General features: G+C 38.4%; 1 protein-coding gene across 23 annotated transcripts in view; it reads right to left on the reverse strand.

Annotated features, from left to right (window-relative positions):
• Positions 1 to 18,042, reverse strand: part of FTCDNL1 (formiminotransferase cyclodeaminase N-terminal like) — a 387,434-nt gene that overhangs the window by 300,734 nt on the left and 68,658 nt on the right. For 22 of the 23 annotated variants that reach the window (XR_014830075.1, XR_014830080.1, XR_014830076.1 and 19 more), the window contains one exon: positions 12,673 to 12,858. Coding sequence is in view for 16 of the 23 variants with exons in the window: in XM_085000316.1 (XP_084856442.1) it covers positions 12,673 to 12,858 (186 nt within the window). In the remaining 7 variants the exon portion in view is untranslated. Of the gene's footprint in view, positions 1 to 3,178; positions 4,522 to 12,672; positions 12,859 to 18,042 lie in introns of those variants that run through there. The other variant, XM_085000313.1, reaches the window with a different exon arrangement.

The raw sequence follows: 18,042 nt of genomic DNA on the forward strand, positions 1-18,042 counted from the left end.
AGAGTCTGAGAGACAGGAGTAAATCAAACTCTGCACCCATCCATTCCTCCTCAAACACAGACCTGTCATCACTAAGTTCGGTTAAGATCTGATTCAAGGAACCTCAACAACAGTCTTGGCTAAGAAAGGAGGTCACTGAAATTGACAAAGAGTCTTGGCATTGGGAAGGACAAAGTGACTCTTGTGTCTCATGATGAGGGTTTAGCAGAGTTTGGGCCACTATGTATACCTTCTTGGTATAACCAGTTGGAGGCACCTCTTTCTTCTCTCCCCAGCTTCCTATGGGCCTGGGACTGCCATTGCTATTCCAGAGTCCCATTACTCCAGCACTCAGGGGTAACAGTCCTGCTTTTCTCTGCCTCAGGGATGATGCAGCTCATGTTACATAAATAGCTCTGCTCTAATTATAGTTTACATTATAAGATGGACAACTTGGTTAAATTAGCATTGGTATAAAAAGCTTAGGTCTGCAGTTTCTTCATTTGGGGGGAACTTTACATTTCTAAAAGCAAAGTTGACCGGGGATTGGTGGGGGATAAAAGGCTGACCTCATCTTCAGCATAAGACAATTCCTTAGTTACTATTTCAACACTATTTACTGTCCTTGCTTTTTTCTTGCTACTTTCAAACTTATTGCTCCTGATGTCAGTATCCACGGAGAGATCCTGCTGAATTCACTTTCCCCTAGACAGTCGTGGTTTGGGGGCTTTGCTGCCTAGCCTGGGTACTCTCATACTAATAGACGCTTTGCAGAAAATCAGCACACGGAAACCACATTTCATCTTTTTCCCACACATGTACATAATGAAACATTTCAACTCCTGAGGCTGGGCCTCTTCCTACTGGGAATTCTGCAGGAATGAATCAGATTACAGTATTTCTCTGTAATGCTGATTTCATAAAAATTAAATTTCCTAACAGTCAATACATATCTCTCTCAACCTTATATAGCAATCACTTACTCAAAATATCTTTGAGAATTATATCAGTTTTAGCATTTCATAGAGTACAATTGGAAATTTTTTTTGGTCAATGCTAATGTCATTCATTAATGGAAACCATCCAAGCATGGTTTGTCTCTCCTCCGCCCCTCAACAAGTAATATTACAAACAGTCCCATTTCCAGATATATGATATACATTCCCTATTCTGACTCAAGAAGTAGCTTCATCTTTATCATCATTCAAACAAATAGCTGGGTCACATGCAGATTTTGCTGAAAAGTTGTGTGTGTGTGTGTGTGTACATGTGTGTGTGTGTGTGTGTGTGTGTGTGTGTGTGTGTGTGGTTATACTAAGTAGTATTCAAAATACCTATTGGGTCTATTGTGCTCTGCTATTCCAGAACTTTGAAATATCCAGTCAACATTCAGATATTCATATGTAATTTATTAGTTTGGGGGAGCAAGTCACTTTCAAGGTAAGTTTGTTCATATGGACCCAGGGCTTATCTTCCCCTCAGTATGGTGGCATGGACCATTTCATCCCTAAAAACATGGGACTTTTTATGAATGCCCCCATCCAGCAAATTCCAAGGCATCTTTTACTATCATGTGCCCAATAACTGGCCCTTTTCTTCATAGAATTTCCAAAGTCGATCTACCTTGCTAAAAAATGAACTCTTTATCTAAGATAAATAATAAAAGGTAGAAAAAAGTTTAGATGTTAAGCCCAGAGCACAAGAGTGCCATAAAGAATACACTTGTCCCAACACTGATTTACTTAATTAAAATAAAACTCTACTTAAGAAATTCCTCCAAGGAGTTCCCATCATGGCTCAGTGGTTAATGAGCCCGACTAGTATCCATGAGGACAAGGGTTGGATCTCTGGCCTTGCTCAGTGGTTTAAGGACCTGGCATTGCTGTGAGCTGTGCTGTAGGTTGCAGACGTGACTCGGATATGATGTTGCTGTGGCTGTGGTGTAGACCAGCAGCTACAGCTCCGATTCGACTCCTAGCCTGGGAACCTCCACATGCCACAGGTGTGGCCCTAAAGTGACAAAAGACAAAAAAAAAAAAAATTCCTTCAAACGCTTACCTTAAATTTAATTATTTCTTAGAAAAATAAATTAAACATGAGAAGTAACTTTTGTATTCTCTTCTTTTGTTTGTGTTTTTTTGTTTTTTTGGTTTTTTTTTTTTTTTGGTCTTTTTGCTATTTCTTGGGCCACTCCTGCGGCATACGGAGGTCCCCAGCCTAGGGGTCGAATCGGAGCTGCAGCCACCAGCCTACGCCAGAGCCACAGCAACGCGGGATCCCAGCCGCGTCTGCAACCTACACCACAGCTCACGGCAACGCCGGATTGTTAACCCACTGAGCAAGGGCAGGGACTGAACCCGCAACCTCATGGCTCCTAGTCAGATTCATTAACCACTGCGCCACGACGGGAACTCCTGTATTCTCTTTTAAATAAAATAAGAGGTAATCACTAGAACTCAGAATGATTATTTTTTGTAAATGCCCTTATGTGTATTTTAAAGTCTTCCATTAAACTTTACTGTATTACAAAACAATTTATTTTGTTTTACCACTGTATCTTCTTCAAGCAGTTAATAATCAGAGACAGTCAATGAATCTGAGAAGTTTCTGACCTAATCAGGTAGTAGTTTCCTCCCTGAGGGGTTATGAGGCCATGACCCATTTTGTGCCTAAGAAAGAAAAAAAGGAAGGAAAGAAAGGAAGAAAGAAAGAAAAAGGGAAGAAAGAAAAACTGCTTTTTTCCCAAATGCTTGCTTTTCTAATTCCTCCATTTATTTAATCCTTCCCAAGTCCAACACCAACATGGTGATCCAATTCTAACGAATCAAATTCTGCATTTAAATCCAGCAAGTCCCACTGACCTTATTTAAAATGCTGAATTTGATTTTTATGCTAATTTCAACTTAGTAAAAATTTTTTAAATAAGGGAGATAATTAATCCCAGAAAATCGTATTTCTAGTTAAATGTCATATAATTAAAGTAATTCCATTTTTTGCTCTAAAATTAGAAACCTGATGTGAAAGTTTGTTTCTCAGTTTGCGGTTTCGCTCCGCTCCTGCCTCCCTCAGATTGGCACTCGGCTGCTCTGGCGGCAGCATGAATCTCCTCACTGCAAGGCTGAAATTCCAATTTTATTCCAACGCGACTGTCACAACGCCCTGAAGCAAGCTAAAAACAAGGAAAAAAAAATCTCTGGTATGATTTCACTTTCCATGTGTTCTTTAATGAAAAATTTATCATTCTAAATATTGGTGTTTACTCCTAAATACTTTTTTTATCAAAAAGAAAAAGAAACTGAGATTCGGTTGCTATTCTTTCACAGAGAAATATAACAGGCCTGATGTTTTCCTGACAATTCTGTTATTTTTTTGTGTGGAAACACTGTATTTATCATATACTGTACGGCTGGTGATTCAGATATTGTAGAGACCTTATGGTGAACTGATATAGATGTAAACTCTTTATGCCAGATTGTTTAAGCATAAAAAAAACAAATGCACTTAATTAACATCTGATGTGTAGCTTTTGCAAACACAAATGCAATATTTGTGTTTGAGCACTGGCAGTAATGACTGTGAACTATGCTATTAATGTCTGGTTTAAAGACGCTTGTGGTAGGACCACGTCTGGAATAACACAAATAAAAAACTTCATTCAGACAAAACAATAGTGAAGAGCCCATTAGAAAAATAAAAAAACATCACTCAGAAGAAACACATGTATGTATTTTTTTTCCCTTTGGATTAAAATTATTCTCAAATAGTTTCAGGCACCATCATCTTAAATCAATTCATGGTGAAAAGATTCTATATATTTTCCTCCATAGAAAGGGTTTCATCTTAGGAGGTCAAAAGTTGCTAAGGGATGTATTTAGAAGTTCTATTTATTACATTAAGCTCCTCTTTGGGGACTAATTTTTAAAGATGTGTGAGGAGAGAGCCTAGGCGGTGTTTTGGGATATTTGGCATTTTTATATCTGAAGGGAGAACTTCAAATTCATGAATTACACTACAGTTTGAATAAATAAAGAGATTCTCAGGAAGTAATGTGCAACTCCTTCATTAAATATGTTTCTACTGAAAAGCTGCTGAGTGCCAGGAACCATACAGGTTGCTGGGTGTAAAAACACAAAGGTTAAAATAAGATAAAACCTGGCCTAAATGTGGCCTTTTCTTCAGAGAGTGACAAGCAGAGCAAGACAACAGACTCACAACTGAGGTTCAAAAATATAAACAGTTGTTATTACACCAACAGCAATTAGTCATCATTATACATTGGTACTTTAAATTTTTTAGAACTTGTACTAAAGAGAAACCACAGGTGAAACAGAACATTTGATGACTAAAACCATAAAACTCAAACATAATTGCTAAGTCCAATGCTCCCATGGCAGGAAGAATATAGGATTCTTATGCATGCGGCCAAATCCATAGACAAGAAGGCTAAGCGACACCGTGTGGCATAGGGCCGGGAATGGCTCTCCACAGGTCTGAACTCGAGTTCTACCTCTTCAGGGACACTGCCTCTGCTACTCCGTCTTTCTGCAAAATGGCAATGACATTTTCCCATGCCGTGAGGAATTGTGAATCTCAGTTTCTCAACTCTGAATCTTTCAAAGTAACGGTAATTCAGAAAGGAAACCCCAGAAGTAGATACAGGTTAACATCATTATTGACTGAAGCCAGCCCAGGTGAGAGGAGCCTCAGGTGACTCGCCTGCTCCCAGGTTTTCTATAGAACAGTGCATTTCACCAGTTCACGCAGAGGCAAAGCCAAGTCCTTCCTGTTTCAATTACAGGTTACACACCTAATTACACATTGAGACTTTCACCTTCCATCATTCCAACTAGATGTACAGAAAATTATGAAAATTGGCTCCTCAAAACAGGACTCATTCTAAAACTAGAAATTATTTTTCAAAGACTAGGTAACATTTTGGGTGTGAAATGAATTACGTTGTTCAGTATCAAGAAAAGTGCTTGATGCTTCACTTCTCATTTACAGAAAGGGAAGTAAGCTGGGGCAGCTCTCAGTAACCCATTAAATAACTAAACAGAAGTCCCCGATTCCAAGATGTCCCAATTACCTCCATCTACAACTCCTAAGGCATCATGTGAAACTATAGTTCAAAGAATTGTCCCTGTATTTTTAAACAATGATGCATATATGCAGGCCAGTCATACAATATATCAGCCAGCAGTGTTTAAATTACCCCATAAATGTTTAGGGTTTTAAAATATATATGTATAATGTATTTATTTATAGATCTAAAAGTATCAACTATTACTGCTTTGTCCTTATTTATGTTCTCCACGAGCCGGCCAACTACAAACTTTTGAAAGGAATTTGGTTTAGAAGATTTTGTGTGTTTGGCACTGAGTATGGGTGTTAATCATTTCTGAGCTCACTTTTTTCTCTTCTGTTTATAATATTCTCAGGGAACTTCAAAACAGAAACCTGTTCCCTTCTAGATTCTGCTTCCTCTCGGGTACTGTGTAGATTAATTTGTCACTGGAAAGTTAACTGTAAGTGTTCAGTTGATAGCACCAATCATTTCTATTTAATTTTTTTAGGAAAAGAAATAAACATAGCAACAATGTGTTGAAGCTTTTCTGTTTTGATGGGAAGAGTGGAAAACTATGTTGAGAAACATTGATGTAAATTAAAAATGTTAGAAAAATATATGAAGCCATTAAATTTAAAAATAAGGAGAGAAACTGCCATGATTGGGAACTAAATTCATTGAAAAATTAGATGACTAACATTTCTACCATAATGGCAGAGGTGTTATAAATTCTCCTTCTATAGATACTACTTAAAAAAAAAAAAGAAAGCACTTTATTCCTTCTTACATGAGTGTTTTCTTGGAGAATTTTTCCAAGTACAGTAAATTAAGGTTTTGGTTGATTGTGTGTCTTAAACTCAAATTCCAATTTTGTCCATGAAATGTTAGAAACTAATTGTTCATCCATATCCTTTATTCACTGTTCCTTCTTGAAACATTTTGTTTTTTGATTAGAATCTGCTTTGAGCCTATTAAATGAGGGATCTCTCGATGAATAACAGTCTACCTAACCTTGGCAATTTATAATCTTCATGTTTTTTGTACAAACTAAGGATTCTACTGCTTGGCAGGAGATATGTGCAAAAAAAACAAATGGGAGGAAATTGTGCTACTTTTTCCTTCTCATCTTGAATCTTTTCATCAGCAATCTGAATGGATGCATTGAAACCCAGCTTTTATAAAATTGACCACAGATCAACCTTAATAATTACTTTATGAAAGAAGATGGAAAACAATCACAAGATACATTTAGAAAATAATGAAAATAAGTTGGAAGCTTTAAGAATTTAACTTATTCTTTCTTTCTTTTTCTTTTTACAATTGCACCTGTGGCATATGGAAGTTCCTGGGCTAGGGGCTGAATCAAAGCTACAGCTGAGGCCTACACCACAGCCACGGCAACACTGGATATAAGCTGCATCTGCAACCTTTGCTGCAGCTTACAGCCCCAGCGGATCCTTAATCCACTAAGGGAGGCCAGGAATCAAACCCACATCATCACAGAGAAAATATCAGGTCCTTAACCCACTGAGCCACAATGGGAACTCCAAGAATTTAGCATATTCTTATAAATATAAGTAGTATACCTTATAAATATATAAGCAGTATTTTACCATTTTGAGTTCACACTGTTTATACTACCTTATATCCTTTGGCTTTAACACTGGCTATTCCCTCTGCCTGAGACTCCTATCCTCATGTTCACAGGGCTAATTGCCTCACTCCCAGTCTTTGCTCCAAAACTGCCTTCACAATGAGGCCTATTTTGGTTTATCCCATTTAAAATTACAGTTCACTCCCATCCCAGACACATGATGCACACTGTCCTGTTCAATTTTTTTTTTTTTTTGTCCATGCCTGCAGCACTTGTAAGTTTCCAGGCCAGGGATCGACACTGAACCTGAGCCATAGCAGCGACCTGAGCCACAGCAGTGGCAACACTGGATCCTTAACCCACTAAACCACAAGGGAATTCCATCAATTTTTTCTTTTCGCTGTAGCACTCATTTTCTAACATACTATATAATTCATTATTTATTAGGCTTGTTATTTATTGTTACTCTCTTCACCCCCTCCCCACTAGAATATAAATTTTTTGAAGGGCAAATAAATCCTATTTTTCCCACTGATCATAGTGCCTAGAGCATACTAGGTACTTAATAAATATTTGTTGCATTAATTAAAAAACTACAAATTCTCTCTACATTGTATTGTATTTCCCATGTCTCTAAAAATTCTTCCAGAACTTCATGCTTAATTGCTTGCATAATAGTCTTTTACCTAGGAATGCCATAGTCTATTTAATGACTCTCAAATATTGAACATTTACATTGTTTCTTTTATTTACTATTGTCATAAATGCTTTGATAAACATACTTGTGCATAAGTACATGTACCTTTCATTATTTCCTTAGGGATAAATTTATTTCCTTAGGATAAACCTAGAGCTAGAATTTCTATAAAGCGGTTACATATATTTCTGAAGCTCTTGATACACATCACCAACTCACTTCCAAGAAGCTTATAGCAGTTCATACTACTACTATCAGTAGCATGAATGCCTCTAAATACATTTTTACTAGTATTAAATATTACCTTTAAAATACCATCTTTAAGAAAAGGATTAAGATGGCGGAATAGAAGGACTGGAGCTCAACTCCTCTCCTAAAAACAACAAAATTCACAACTAAAGACTGAGCAATCTTCACCCAAATGGACCAGAAACCTACTCTAGAAGAAAACCTACTCTAGAAGAAAAAGAGGAGGACACATCAAAAGGTAGGAGGGGCGATTTTGTGATATAAACAACCCCACACCTCCTGGGTGGGAAGCTTCACAGACTGGAAACTAACTGGTTCACAGAGACTCACCTACAGGACTGAGAGTTCTGAGTCCCACATCAAACCCTCACATGCGAGAATCTGGCACTGGGAGAAAGAGCCCCTGGAGCATCTGGCATTGAAAGCCAGTGGGGCTTTTGTGCAGGAGCTCCACAGGACTGGGGGAAACAGAGACCCCATTCTTAAAAGGTACACACAGACTTTCATGTGCACTGGGTCCCAGGGAAAAGCGAGGTCTCCATAGGAATCTGGGTCAGACCTGACTGCAGTTCTTGGAGGACATCCTGTGAAAACAGGGGTGAATGTGGCTTGTTGTGAGGGAGGGACATTGAAGGCTAAGCTCTTGGGAATATTCAGCAGCTACCTTTCTCTGGAGGTGGCCATTTTGGGAAAATCTGGCCCCACCCATCAGTCAGTGCTGAGAAGCCCCAGGGCAAACAACAATCCAGGTGGGATCACAGCCCTGCCCCTCAGTAAACAGGCTACCTAAAGACCCCTCAAGCACATAGCTGCCTCTAATCCCATGCAGAGACTAAGCCCCACCCACAAGAGGGATTAGAATCAGCTCCACCTACCAGTGGGCAGGCATCAGCCTCCCCCATCAGGAAACCTACAGCAAGCCCCCACACTGACTTCAGCCACAAGGGGGGCAGACACCAGAAGAGAGGCTACAACTCCATTATCTGTAAAAAGGTCACCACACCAAAAACCTATGAAAATGAAAAGACAGAGAACTATAACTCATATGAGGGAGAAAGGAAAAACCCCAGAAAACCAGCTAAGCGAGGAGAAGACTCTTAGCCTCCAGGAAAAAGACTTTAGATTGTTGATGCTGAAGATGATGCAAGACATTGGAAATAAACTGGAGGCAAAGATGGATAACTTACAGGATACACTGACCAAAGAAATACAAGATATAAAACTTAAAAAGAGATGCAAAATACAATCACTGAAATAAAAAATTCACTAGAAGCAGCTAACAGCAGAACACAGGAGGTAGAAGAACGAATAAGCGAGGTGGAGGACAGATTAGTGGAAGTTATGGATACGGAACAGAAAAGAGAAAAAAGACTGAAAAGAAATGAAGAGAGTCTCAGAGAACTCTGGGACAACGTTAAATGCACCAACATCCATATTATAGGGGTGCCAGAAGGAGAAGAGAGAGAGAAGGGGACAGAAAAAATATTCCAAGAGATAATAGCCGAAAACTTCCCTAACATGGGGAAGGAATCACTCACTCATATCAAGGAAGCACAAAACTACGATATAAAATAAACCCAAGGAGGAGTACACAAAGACACATATTAATCAAACTGACCAAAATTAAAGACAAAGAGAAAATCTTGAAAGCAGCTAGGGAAAAGAAACAAGTAACATACAAGGGAACCCTAATAAGGTTATCGGCAGATTTTTCAGCAGAAATTCTGCAGGCCAGAAGGGAGTGGCATGATATACTTAACGTGATGAAAGGAAAAAACCTCCAACCAAGATTATGTTAGCCAGCAAGGCTCTCATTCAAATTTGAAGGAGAAATCAAAAGCCTCACAGATAAGCAAAAATTGAGAGAATTCAGCAACACTAAACCAGCCTTACAACAAATACTAAAGGAACTTCTCTAGGCAGAAAAGAAAAGACAGCAACAGGAAACAAAAATTCCACAAATGACAAGGCTCACCAGTAAAGGTATATATACAGTAAAGATACGAAATCGTCCATGCACAATTATACCACCAAAATCAGAAATCATGAGAAGAGGTGGGTACAAATGCAGGACACTGGAGATGCACTTGCAATTAAGAGAACAACAACTTAAAACAATCTCATACCTATAGACTCTTATATCAAAACTTCAGAATAACTGCAAAGCAAAAATCTATAAGTGATACACAAACAAGGAATCTCTGGAGAAGAAACATATCTCATAGTTAATAAGTACATAATCTACCACGAATGGGGTCATTTGACATCATTCTTGGAATGCTGAAGTCTCCTTAGATCTGATTCTGATTTCCTCTCCATCAATGAATTTATAATAATTATAATTAAAGAATGCAACTGTACAGTTAAATAATACAGTTCTACAATTGTATTATTAATAACCATTTCTCTCCATGGTACAATGTAAGGTCTATAATGTCTTGTTTATCACATCACCTAGAATGGTGTAATGCCTATACTGAAGAATCAATAAGATGTAACAAATTGTGAGGACATATTTATATAGTTACACTGTTTCTTAACCAATTTACGCATTTTATATTTTACTTATTTTCAGAGGGTGTATTATTTTTGGTATTCTTACCAGTGAAGTTATTCTTTTTATTATGCTATATAAAATATTTAATGGTATATAAGGCTTTCTTCTTTATAAATTTTAGTTGCATAGTATACACAATTTTAATATAATGCTAATTTTTTTAAAAAAATTGAAATGTAATAGATAATACTAAATAGTAAAGATGAAAGCCATACAAAATGGGATAAAGTATAGAATAAATTTCCTATTTGTCTCAGCATATTTTACATTCCACTTCTAAGGAGGGAGTTACTTAATCTGTTTCTTAAGATCCATGATAAAATAATCTGTGTGAATGTAATTGTATTTAAATATATGTATTTTATTCTGTAAAAAAATAAAATAAAATTACCAAATAAATAAATAAATAAATAAATAAAATACCATCTTTAAACATTTTTGTGCCAATCTGGGCATTTTAAAGTAAACTTAGAATTTTCAGATGTTGATGAAATTCCCCATATAAATCACAGATCTTCATGTGGGGCAAAAATGGAGAAGAAATTGGAAACTCCAATAGAATGACCAACTGAACAGTAAAATAGATGAGATTAGCCCCACCTCAGACAATCACGTGAGAGGGAGGAGTAGTGTTCACTTTGGTTTAAACAAATACAAACCAAGTTTGTTCTTAGACTAACCATGATTTGTGATAACATGAACATTTAGTCTTTAACTCAGATACGCTTTTTATAGCAGGTTAAGTTCTTCCCAAATACCGACCCATGTATTCTCACAGCACTGCAGAAATGTGAATTAAGTTTTTCAAGGGTTTGCCGATCCTAACACTAAAGCGAGATCTTCTGTTCACTAGTACTAGTACCCTTGCTTCTAATTCCTGTCCACTGATGTAATCCCAGTCACCTGCCACTGCACAGACTAGATTTTGGAATAATCCCTTTAGTCTTTAGGGAGGCTCAAATTAGAAACCAGGAAATAGCTTTCCGAACATTTAGTCATAAAACTTACACTTCTACTTTTGTGAGACAAATCATGGGAAAATATGTGAGGTTCAGATTGGCAGAAAGCAATCAGTTTCTCCCCTTTTTTCCAAAACTATATACTAAAATACGGTTTTTTTGTTTGTTTTTTGACCTTTCAGGGCTGCACCTGAGGCATATGGAGGTTCCCAGGCTAGGGGTCTAATTGGAGCTGTAGCCACTGGCCTATACCACAGCCACAGCAATACCAGATTCGAGCTGCATCTGAGATCTACACCACAGCTCACAGCAATGCCAGATCCTTAATCCACTGAGCAAGGCCAGGGATCAAACCCCGCAACCTCATGGTTCCTAGTGGGATTCGTTTCCACTGTGCCACAACAGGAACTCCTAAAACATATTTATAATCACTTTTTAAATGAATCTTTTCACTACAAGGAAGGAAAAGCTAGCCCTTTAGTACTGCATTTGGCACTTAATAGACATTATTTCAACTTCACAGTCTCATGAGAGAGATACAATTATTATGCCCATTTTACAGACATGGGAACTGAGGCTTAATGAAACCAAGGAACACTCTGAGGGCATATGGCCAATGAACAGCAAGGCCAGCATTTGAGCACAGTTTCAAAGTCTGTGCAGTTTTCACTACACTGATCTACTTGACTATAGATATTACAGTTTGAGAGCAGAATTCTGCACCAGGGATTAGTAACCAAAAGCCTGTGTGTAGCTGTGGCAGAGCTGTGCCATGAGGAAATGTGTGACTAATGGCTTCCCACCTCGTGTTCCTTAGGGACCTAGAATTTTAGTAACGCTAAAATATTAGCTGACTACCAAAATGTTACCTTACATGGTTTAATTTGTGATCCCTACAGAAGATATTTGAGAATGAAAAAATTAAGACTCAAATAAATGGTACTATGATGGTGAAGTGCAGCGAACAGGGATGGAATTTGGGGCAGAGGTGCTACTGCCTTTTCTGTAGGTAAGTCCTAAGCAAAGGGGAGAGCTGGAGCAGCAGAGAGAGGCAAGAGTTGGTGAGATCCAGGGTAAGGGAGAATACTACTCCCTGTGTTTGTTCTCTCTGTCCTAGAAGCCTGTTAACTAGAAAAACTTATCCCCAGGGAGAAGAACTGACTTCTAGCCATAAGCATCAATCTTGGACACATCAGATTTTCAAGTACTGAAAGGCTCTCCTACCAGCTAAAAGTAAGCTCTAGTGTCCTGCCAAGTGTCCTTAGGATCCAACCTCACATCTGGCACGGCAATGGGCCTCTAGGACCTGTCCCAGTGTCAACCATTCTCATCATCCATGGTCATGTTGCACGACTCTTGGGGGCTCTCAACCAACATCTGATAAGGACCTTTAGCATCTCTGGTCAACTTATGAAGGTATGGGTAAGAAAAAGCCAAGAGGAGACCCTCAACCAATTCAAGGAGCCCCAGCTCTAACCCTCCTGCATTATGTGAGAGGGACCAAATGTAGGTGACCTCAGGATTCTCTTCTCAAGTTTAAAAACAAAAGCAGATCAAAACCATACTGCGAACCTGTCAGGCCACATTTTCGGGCAGGCGCAACTCCCAAGTCAGGTTCAAGAGCGCTGAAATCCCTCCTTGTGAACCAGCCCAGTTGCTTCCTTCTCTGGACAAGAGGGCGCTTCTCAGGCAGGTCAGCCTCACCAAAGAGAAACACACTGCAGCCAGGAACACGGAGGAGCAGGTTCTCAGCAAGGCCTAAGGGCAGTGGGAAATTTTAGCAAAATTAAATTAAAATCAGGCCCAAGGAAAGAAAACAAAGCACATGATTTTCTTATTGTGGTAAAATATATTTAACACAAAATTTATCATTTTAACAATTTCTAAGTATACAGTTCAGTGGAATTAAATGTATTCTTATCACTGTTGTAACTATCATCACTAAAGCGTATAATTCATACAAATTCTGAAAATCAAATTTTGAGCATAAGTAATTTTCCCTTGAAGTTAATCTCATAATAAAATTTGTCTTTGTACAAGGAGGCTGGAACTTCTAAGCCACTACAAATCTAATTCCATAAGAAAAGTTCATCACTAAGATTAATGAAATTTATACCTTCAGTTTTTGAAAACTTTTATAACCATCCCAAATTGTGTATACTGTTAGGAGAAAGAAAAAGTCATGAGTATACAGGCTCGATCTGCACTGTACAATATGGTAACTCCTAGCTGTAAGTGCCATATAATTTAATCTTAATTAAGGTGAAATGCAATAAAAAGTAAGTTTTTCAGTTGTACTAGCCATATATCAAGTGCTTCATAACCACATGTGGATAGTGGTCTCCTACTGGACAGCACAGATACAGAACACTTCCATAATCACAGAAAGTTCCACTGGACAGCTATTCTGGGCCAGGTATTCTGTAAGGAAGTCTAGTATTTAAATATAATTTTATGGAGGCTACTCTGAATGGCAACATTTTTTTCATCCTCTTTTTCCATGTTTATATCTAGATTCTGTCTCTGATGGTATCTTCTCTAGGCAGATCACGGAATTACCCTCCTGTTTTTTTCTACAGAACTACTTCAGAGGACTACTGCTTACAACTGATAGTATGTTTTCACAGCACTAGTTACAGTCCCCTCTAAGCAAGGATAGAGATAGAATACTTTTTTCCTGATGTATAAAATGGAGATGTTTAGGGATTTGGGGTACTGGCCTGAGACAGCAGGAGTGTGGGCCTCCTTTATTTGGAGGCACATCATGGAAATCAGGGGCCAAGAAGGGGCCTTTCACCATAATAATCACAGGTAACCTCTCCAACTGCAATTTTAGAGACTGGTTTTTGTTTGTTTCTAATGTGGACTGTCACGTTGATGGGAGGGGTAAAATATGGAGGACACTAAAAGAGATTTTGTACCTTGGTGTTTTATGAAGTCTGGGGAAACGTTCTTTCTCTGAATCAGCTACAGACTCCAGCATTAAAAGCCCATGATGTTGAAGACATCACAAAGCCAGTAAAACTTTCTGCATTTAGTTAAGTGATCTCTACCTCTTTATCACTGCTTTAAGATACTAAAGGACCAAAGACTTCTGGCAGGCAGGTGGGGCCAGATGCCAGGGACACGTACAGTTAACAGAGGTTCAGAACTTGTAAAATAACCTTTAGGCAGTTACCTAAGTTCTCCCATCAAATCTGGAATGGCACAGGGCAGGGGTGGCCAAAGAAAGGGAAAAAGGTTTAGGAGGGTTAAGATATCTTAACATCTAACAAGTCTCCAAGTTGTTCAGATCTCTGATATCTGCTCCAAGCATAACTTAGAGTGACTCACACTTTGGCTGTCCCAGGCGCCTAAAGCACAAACTGTGATGATAAAGCCTCTCCTTCTAAACAGAAATAGTGTGACCTGTTTCCTGGCTCTGCCTAGTTCTTGGCCTAGCCAGACTAGCACCTCCATTTGGAGCCATAGTATTGCATGAATTTATAAAGCCCAGCATGCTGCAAAGGAGAATTTTTTTTTTTTTTGTCTTTTTTATTGTTGTTGTTGTTGTTGTTGCTATTTCTTGGGCCGCTCCCGCGGCATATGGAGGTTCCCAGGCTAGGGGTTGAATCGGAGCTGTAGCCACCGGCCTACGCCAGAGCCACAGCAACGCAGGATCCGAGCCACGTCTGCAACCTACACCACAGCTCACGGCAACGCTGGATCGTTAACCCACTGAGCAAGAGCAGGGACCGAACCCGCAAGCTCATGGTTCCCAGTCGGATTCGTTAACCACTGCGCCACGACGGGAACTCCCAAAGGGGAATTCTTGGAGCTTGGTTCCTAAAGGGCAAAGCAGGGAGAAATAATGGCAGTAGCAATTCCTAGCTGCCAGCAATATGGGGGTTGATAGCATGGTATATTTTGGTTTAGCAGGAATAGCATATGCTTTTGAGGACAGAAGATATAGGTTTGAATATACATTTCTGCTCCTTAATAGCTGTTTGGGATACCAAACAATTTTTTTTTTTACATTTCTGAGCTTCAAGTTCTCTATCTATAAAATGAAAAAAACAAACAAACAAACAAACAAAAAACAAAAAAAACACAACAAAACAAAAAGCAACTCCTTATCTAGAAATCTGGCAACTAAAAGGAATTTTTTAAAAGTATGTCTCTTGCCTTTTCTGTATAAACCAAATTTCATGATAGCCAGATAGCCTGAACTGATGAGGGAAAGATTTTTAATAGAAAAAAATTCAACTGGAGTTCTCTTGTGGTGCAGTTGGTTAAGGATCTGGCATTGTCACTGCTGTGGCATGGGTTTGATCCCTGGCCAGGGAAATTCTACATGCTGCGGGGAATAGCCAAAAAAAAAAAAAAAGAGAGAGAGAGAGAGAGAGAGAGAGAGAGAGAGAGAGAGAGAGAATCCAATTAATAAATGTGGAAGAAATGGTGTAATTTGAAAATCACCATTTTGCACCCCCTAAGAAAATAACTTTCAGGCAAAGATCATCAATGGATGAAATCCTCATGAGAAGTCAATTAGGCACAAAGGCAATTATCTTTGCATCACCAAATAATCAGACATTGTGGCTTCCTGATAGGACACATATGAAGCTCATAGCCCACCTTTGAAAAACTTCTGCCAAAAAAGTTTGAATTTCAAGCCAATAAAGCCTCTGGGGCTAACTTAAAGTTTGCAGGAAATGAAAGGGATAAAAATACAAATGAAATGCCACCACAAGAGAGCAAACAGATCCAGAATGTGGGAATCCTACAGGACAACTGGCCCACTTTCTGCAACCAGTGAATAGGAGGGAAAAGGGAGATAGGTGGAGAACTGGGCTAGATCTAAAGAGACAGAGATACAACAAGCATCTTGATGTGTGAACCATGTGTAGATTCAGATCAGACAAGCCCATCACTGAAAGGTATTGCTCAGATTATACACTAGGTGTTAGATGGTACCATAACATTATCATTTTGTTTGGTGCAATGATGGTGATATAAAATAATGTCTATATCACTTAGAGATATATGTTAAATATACAGGGGTGAAATAATATGATCTTTGAAACTTGCTTTAAAAAAACTTTAATAAAGAAACTAAAGGGAAAAAAAGGAGTGATAAAAAGAGAAAAAGGAGAAAAAAGAAAGGAAATAAGAAAAAAGACATAAAAGAAACCACCCCATAGAATGGATAGAGAGATTAAGATTAAATAAACTAAGAAAAGCATCTAGCACAATGCCTGGTACTTGGTACCCAGGATATGCTCACTTCCCTTCCCCCTTGCAAGCCTACACAACTGGTTTTGTTTTGTTTATTTGGCTTTTTAGGGCCATACCCACAATACATGGAAGTTCCCATGGCAATGCAGGATCCGAGCCGCATCTGCGACCTACCCCACAGTTCACAGCAATGCCAGATCCACAACCCCTGATCGAGGCCAGGGATTGAACCCACATCCTCATAGATATTAGTCAGATTAATTTCCGCTGCACCACAATGGGAACTCCCCTACACACAGGTTTATATTCCGAAAATTCTGAATACCTTCCTGGACTGGTATGTCACTATTTACTAGAAATCCCCATATAACACTCCACTTCCATTATCTCTTCTGTACAAATTCACGGTGGAAGGAATCAAGCTTAATTTTTTTGTCTTCCAATGAAGAAAATATTTCATTATTCTCATACAATGAAAAGACAACTTAAGCCAAAATGGTATTTAGCAATAGTGACCATATACTGTCATACTGAGGGAAATAACTTTTCATGTTTCTAATGATTGCAACCCAAGGGCCCATGGAATGTAGGTATTTGTAATGTCACTGAAAAGTAAGTTTAGACTGCCTGCATTTCAAAGAAATGTCCCAAATTTAGTCAAAAGTATAATTACTAGCAAGCTACTTTATTTGTGATATAAGTTACATATTCAAAAAAGCTAGTTTTAATTGTGTCATTTTATTTTCTCAATTAATTTATTCCCTGTACTGTAATTTCCAATGCTCACTTCGTGCAAACAAAGAGCCCTCTTAAAGAAGATAAAAATTTTGAATACTTCCAGCTCAAGTCTCATCAGTTTTCAGGTAGGCAGCATTATTATTTAAAGCAACAGTTCTGTGTGCATTTTCTGTAAAGCCAATATTCCACCACAGTGGAGTCAAGCATTTCTAGAGTAGGGACTTTGAATTTTCAGTGAGTCTCAAGAAACCAGAACTTCTGAGCTTATCCCTGCTTCTTCATTGCGCTTGCTCTTTGCTGAAATTCATTACTCCTTTTCATGTTGATATAGTATTTTACAGCTTTTATTGATAGAACATCAAATCTAATCTACTTGTATTATATAGTTAATTGCGAACTTTCATTTCTCCTTCTAGGTTTCAAACTCCCTGCACAATCAGTGTTTGTTAAGTCGAAGGAACTGAATTTGGTTCCTAAGCACTTTGCAGATGCTGGATGCTGCAAACCTGGAATATTCCAAACCTACACACGAGTAAGGGATGGCTATGCTAACAAAAGAGAACAAAGTATAAGATCAGCAGGAGTACATCTTATCCCTAGTAAGAAGCCACACAATCTATTCTCCATCATCATGTTTGTTCCATGAGCTGTCTTCCCATGCCCCAGCTGTCAGAATCACCTGCAGCTGTGGGTTACCTAAGCCAGTCAGATTGTCAGACATGAAAAACACTCCGACCGCTTTGTGCTGACAGGGTATGATGCCATCATGCCAGACTGAAATAGGCAAAGCAAAACTGCCGCTTCCCAAATTGCTCTTTATTAAAGGGCCAATATTGTCTAGTTTTTCTTTCATTCTTGACAATTTTTTCCCACCATCATTAGTACTTCTGATCTTTCCATTTTCATTAGTCATATTCTAAAAATAATGATAATATTTTAAAAAATATAACCTTCATGTTTGATTGATCTTATGTACTTTAAATGATTTTT

Source organism: Sus scrofa, chromosome 15 (assembly GCF_054392235.1).
Source record: "Sus scrofa isolate SSC_HxYL_T2T_F1_AM1 chromosome 15, Sscrofa_HxYL_maternal_Yorkshire_Landrace_v2.0, whole genome shotgun sequence".
NCBI lineage: Eukaryota > Metazoa > Chordata > Mammalia > Artiodactyla > Suidae > Sus > Sus scrofa.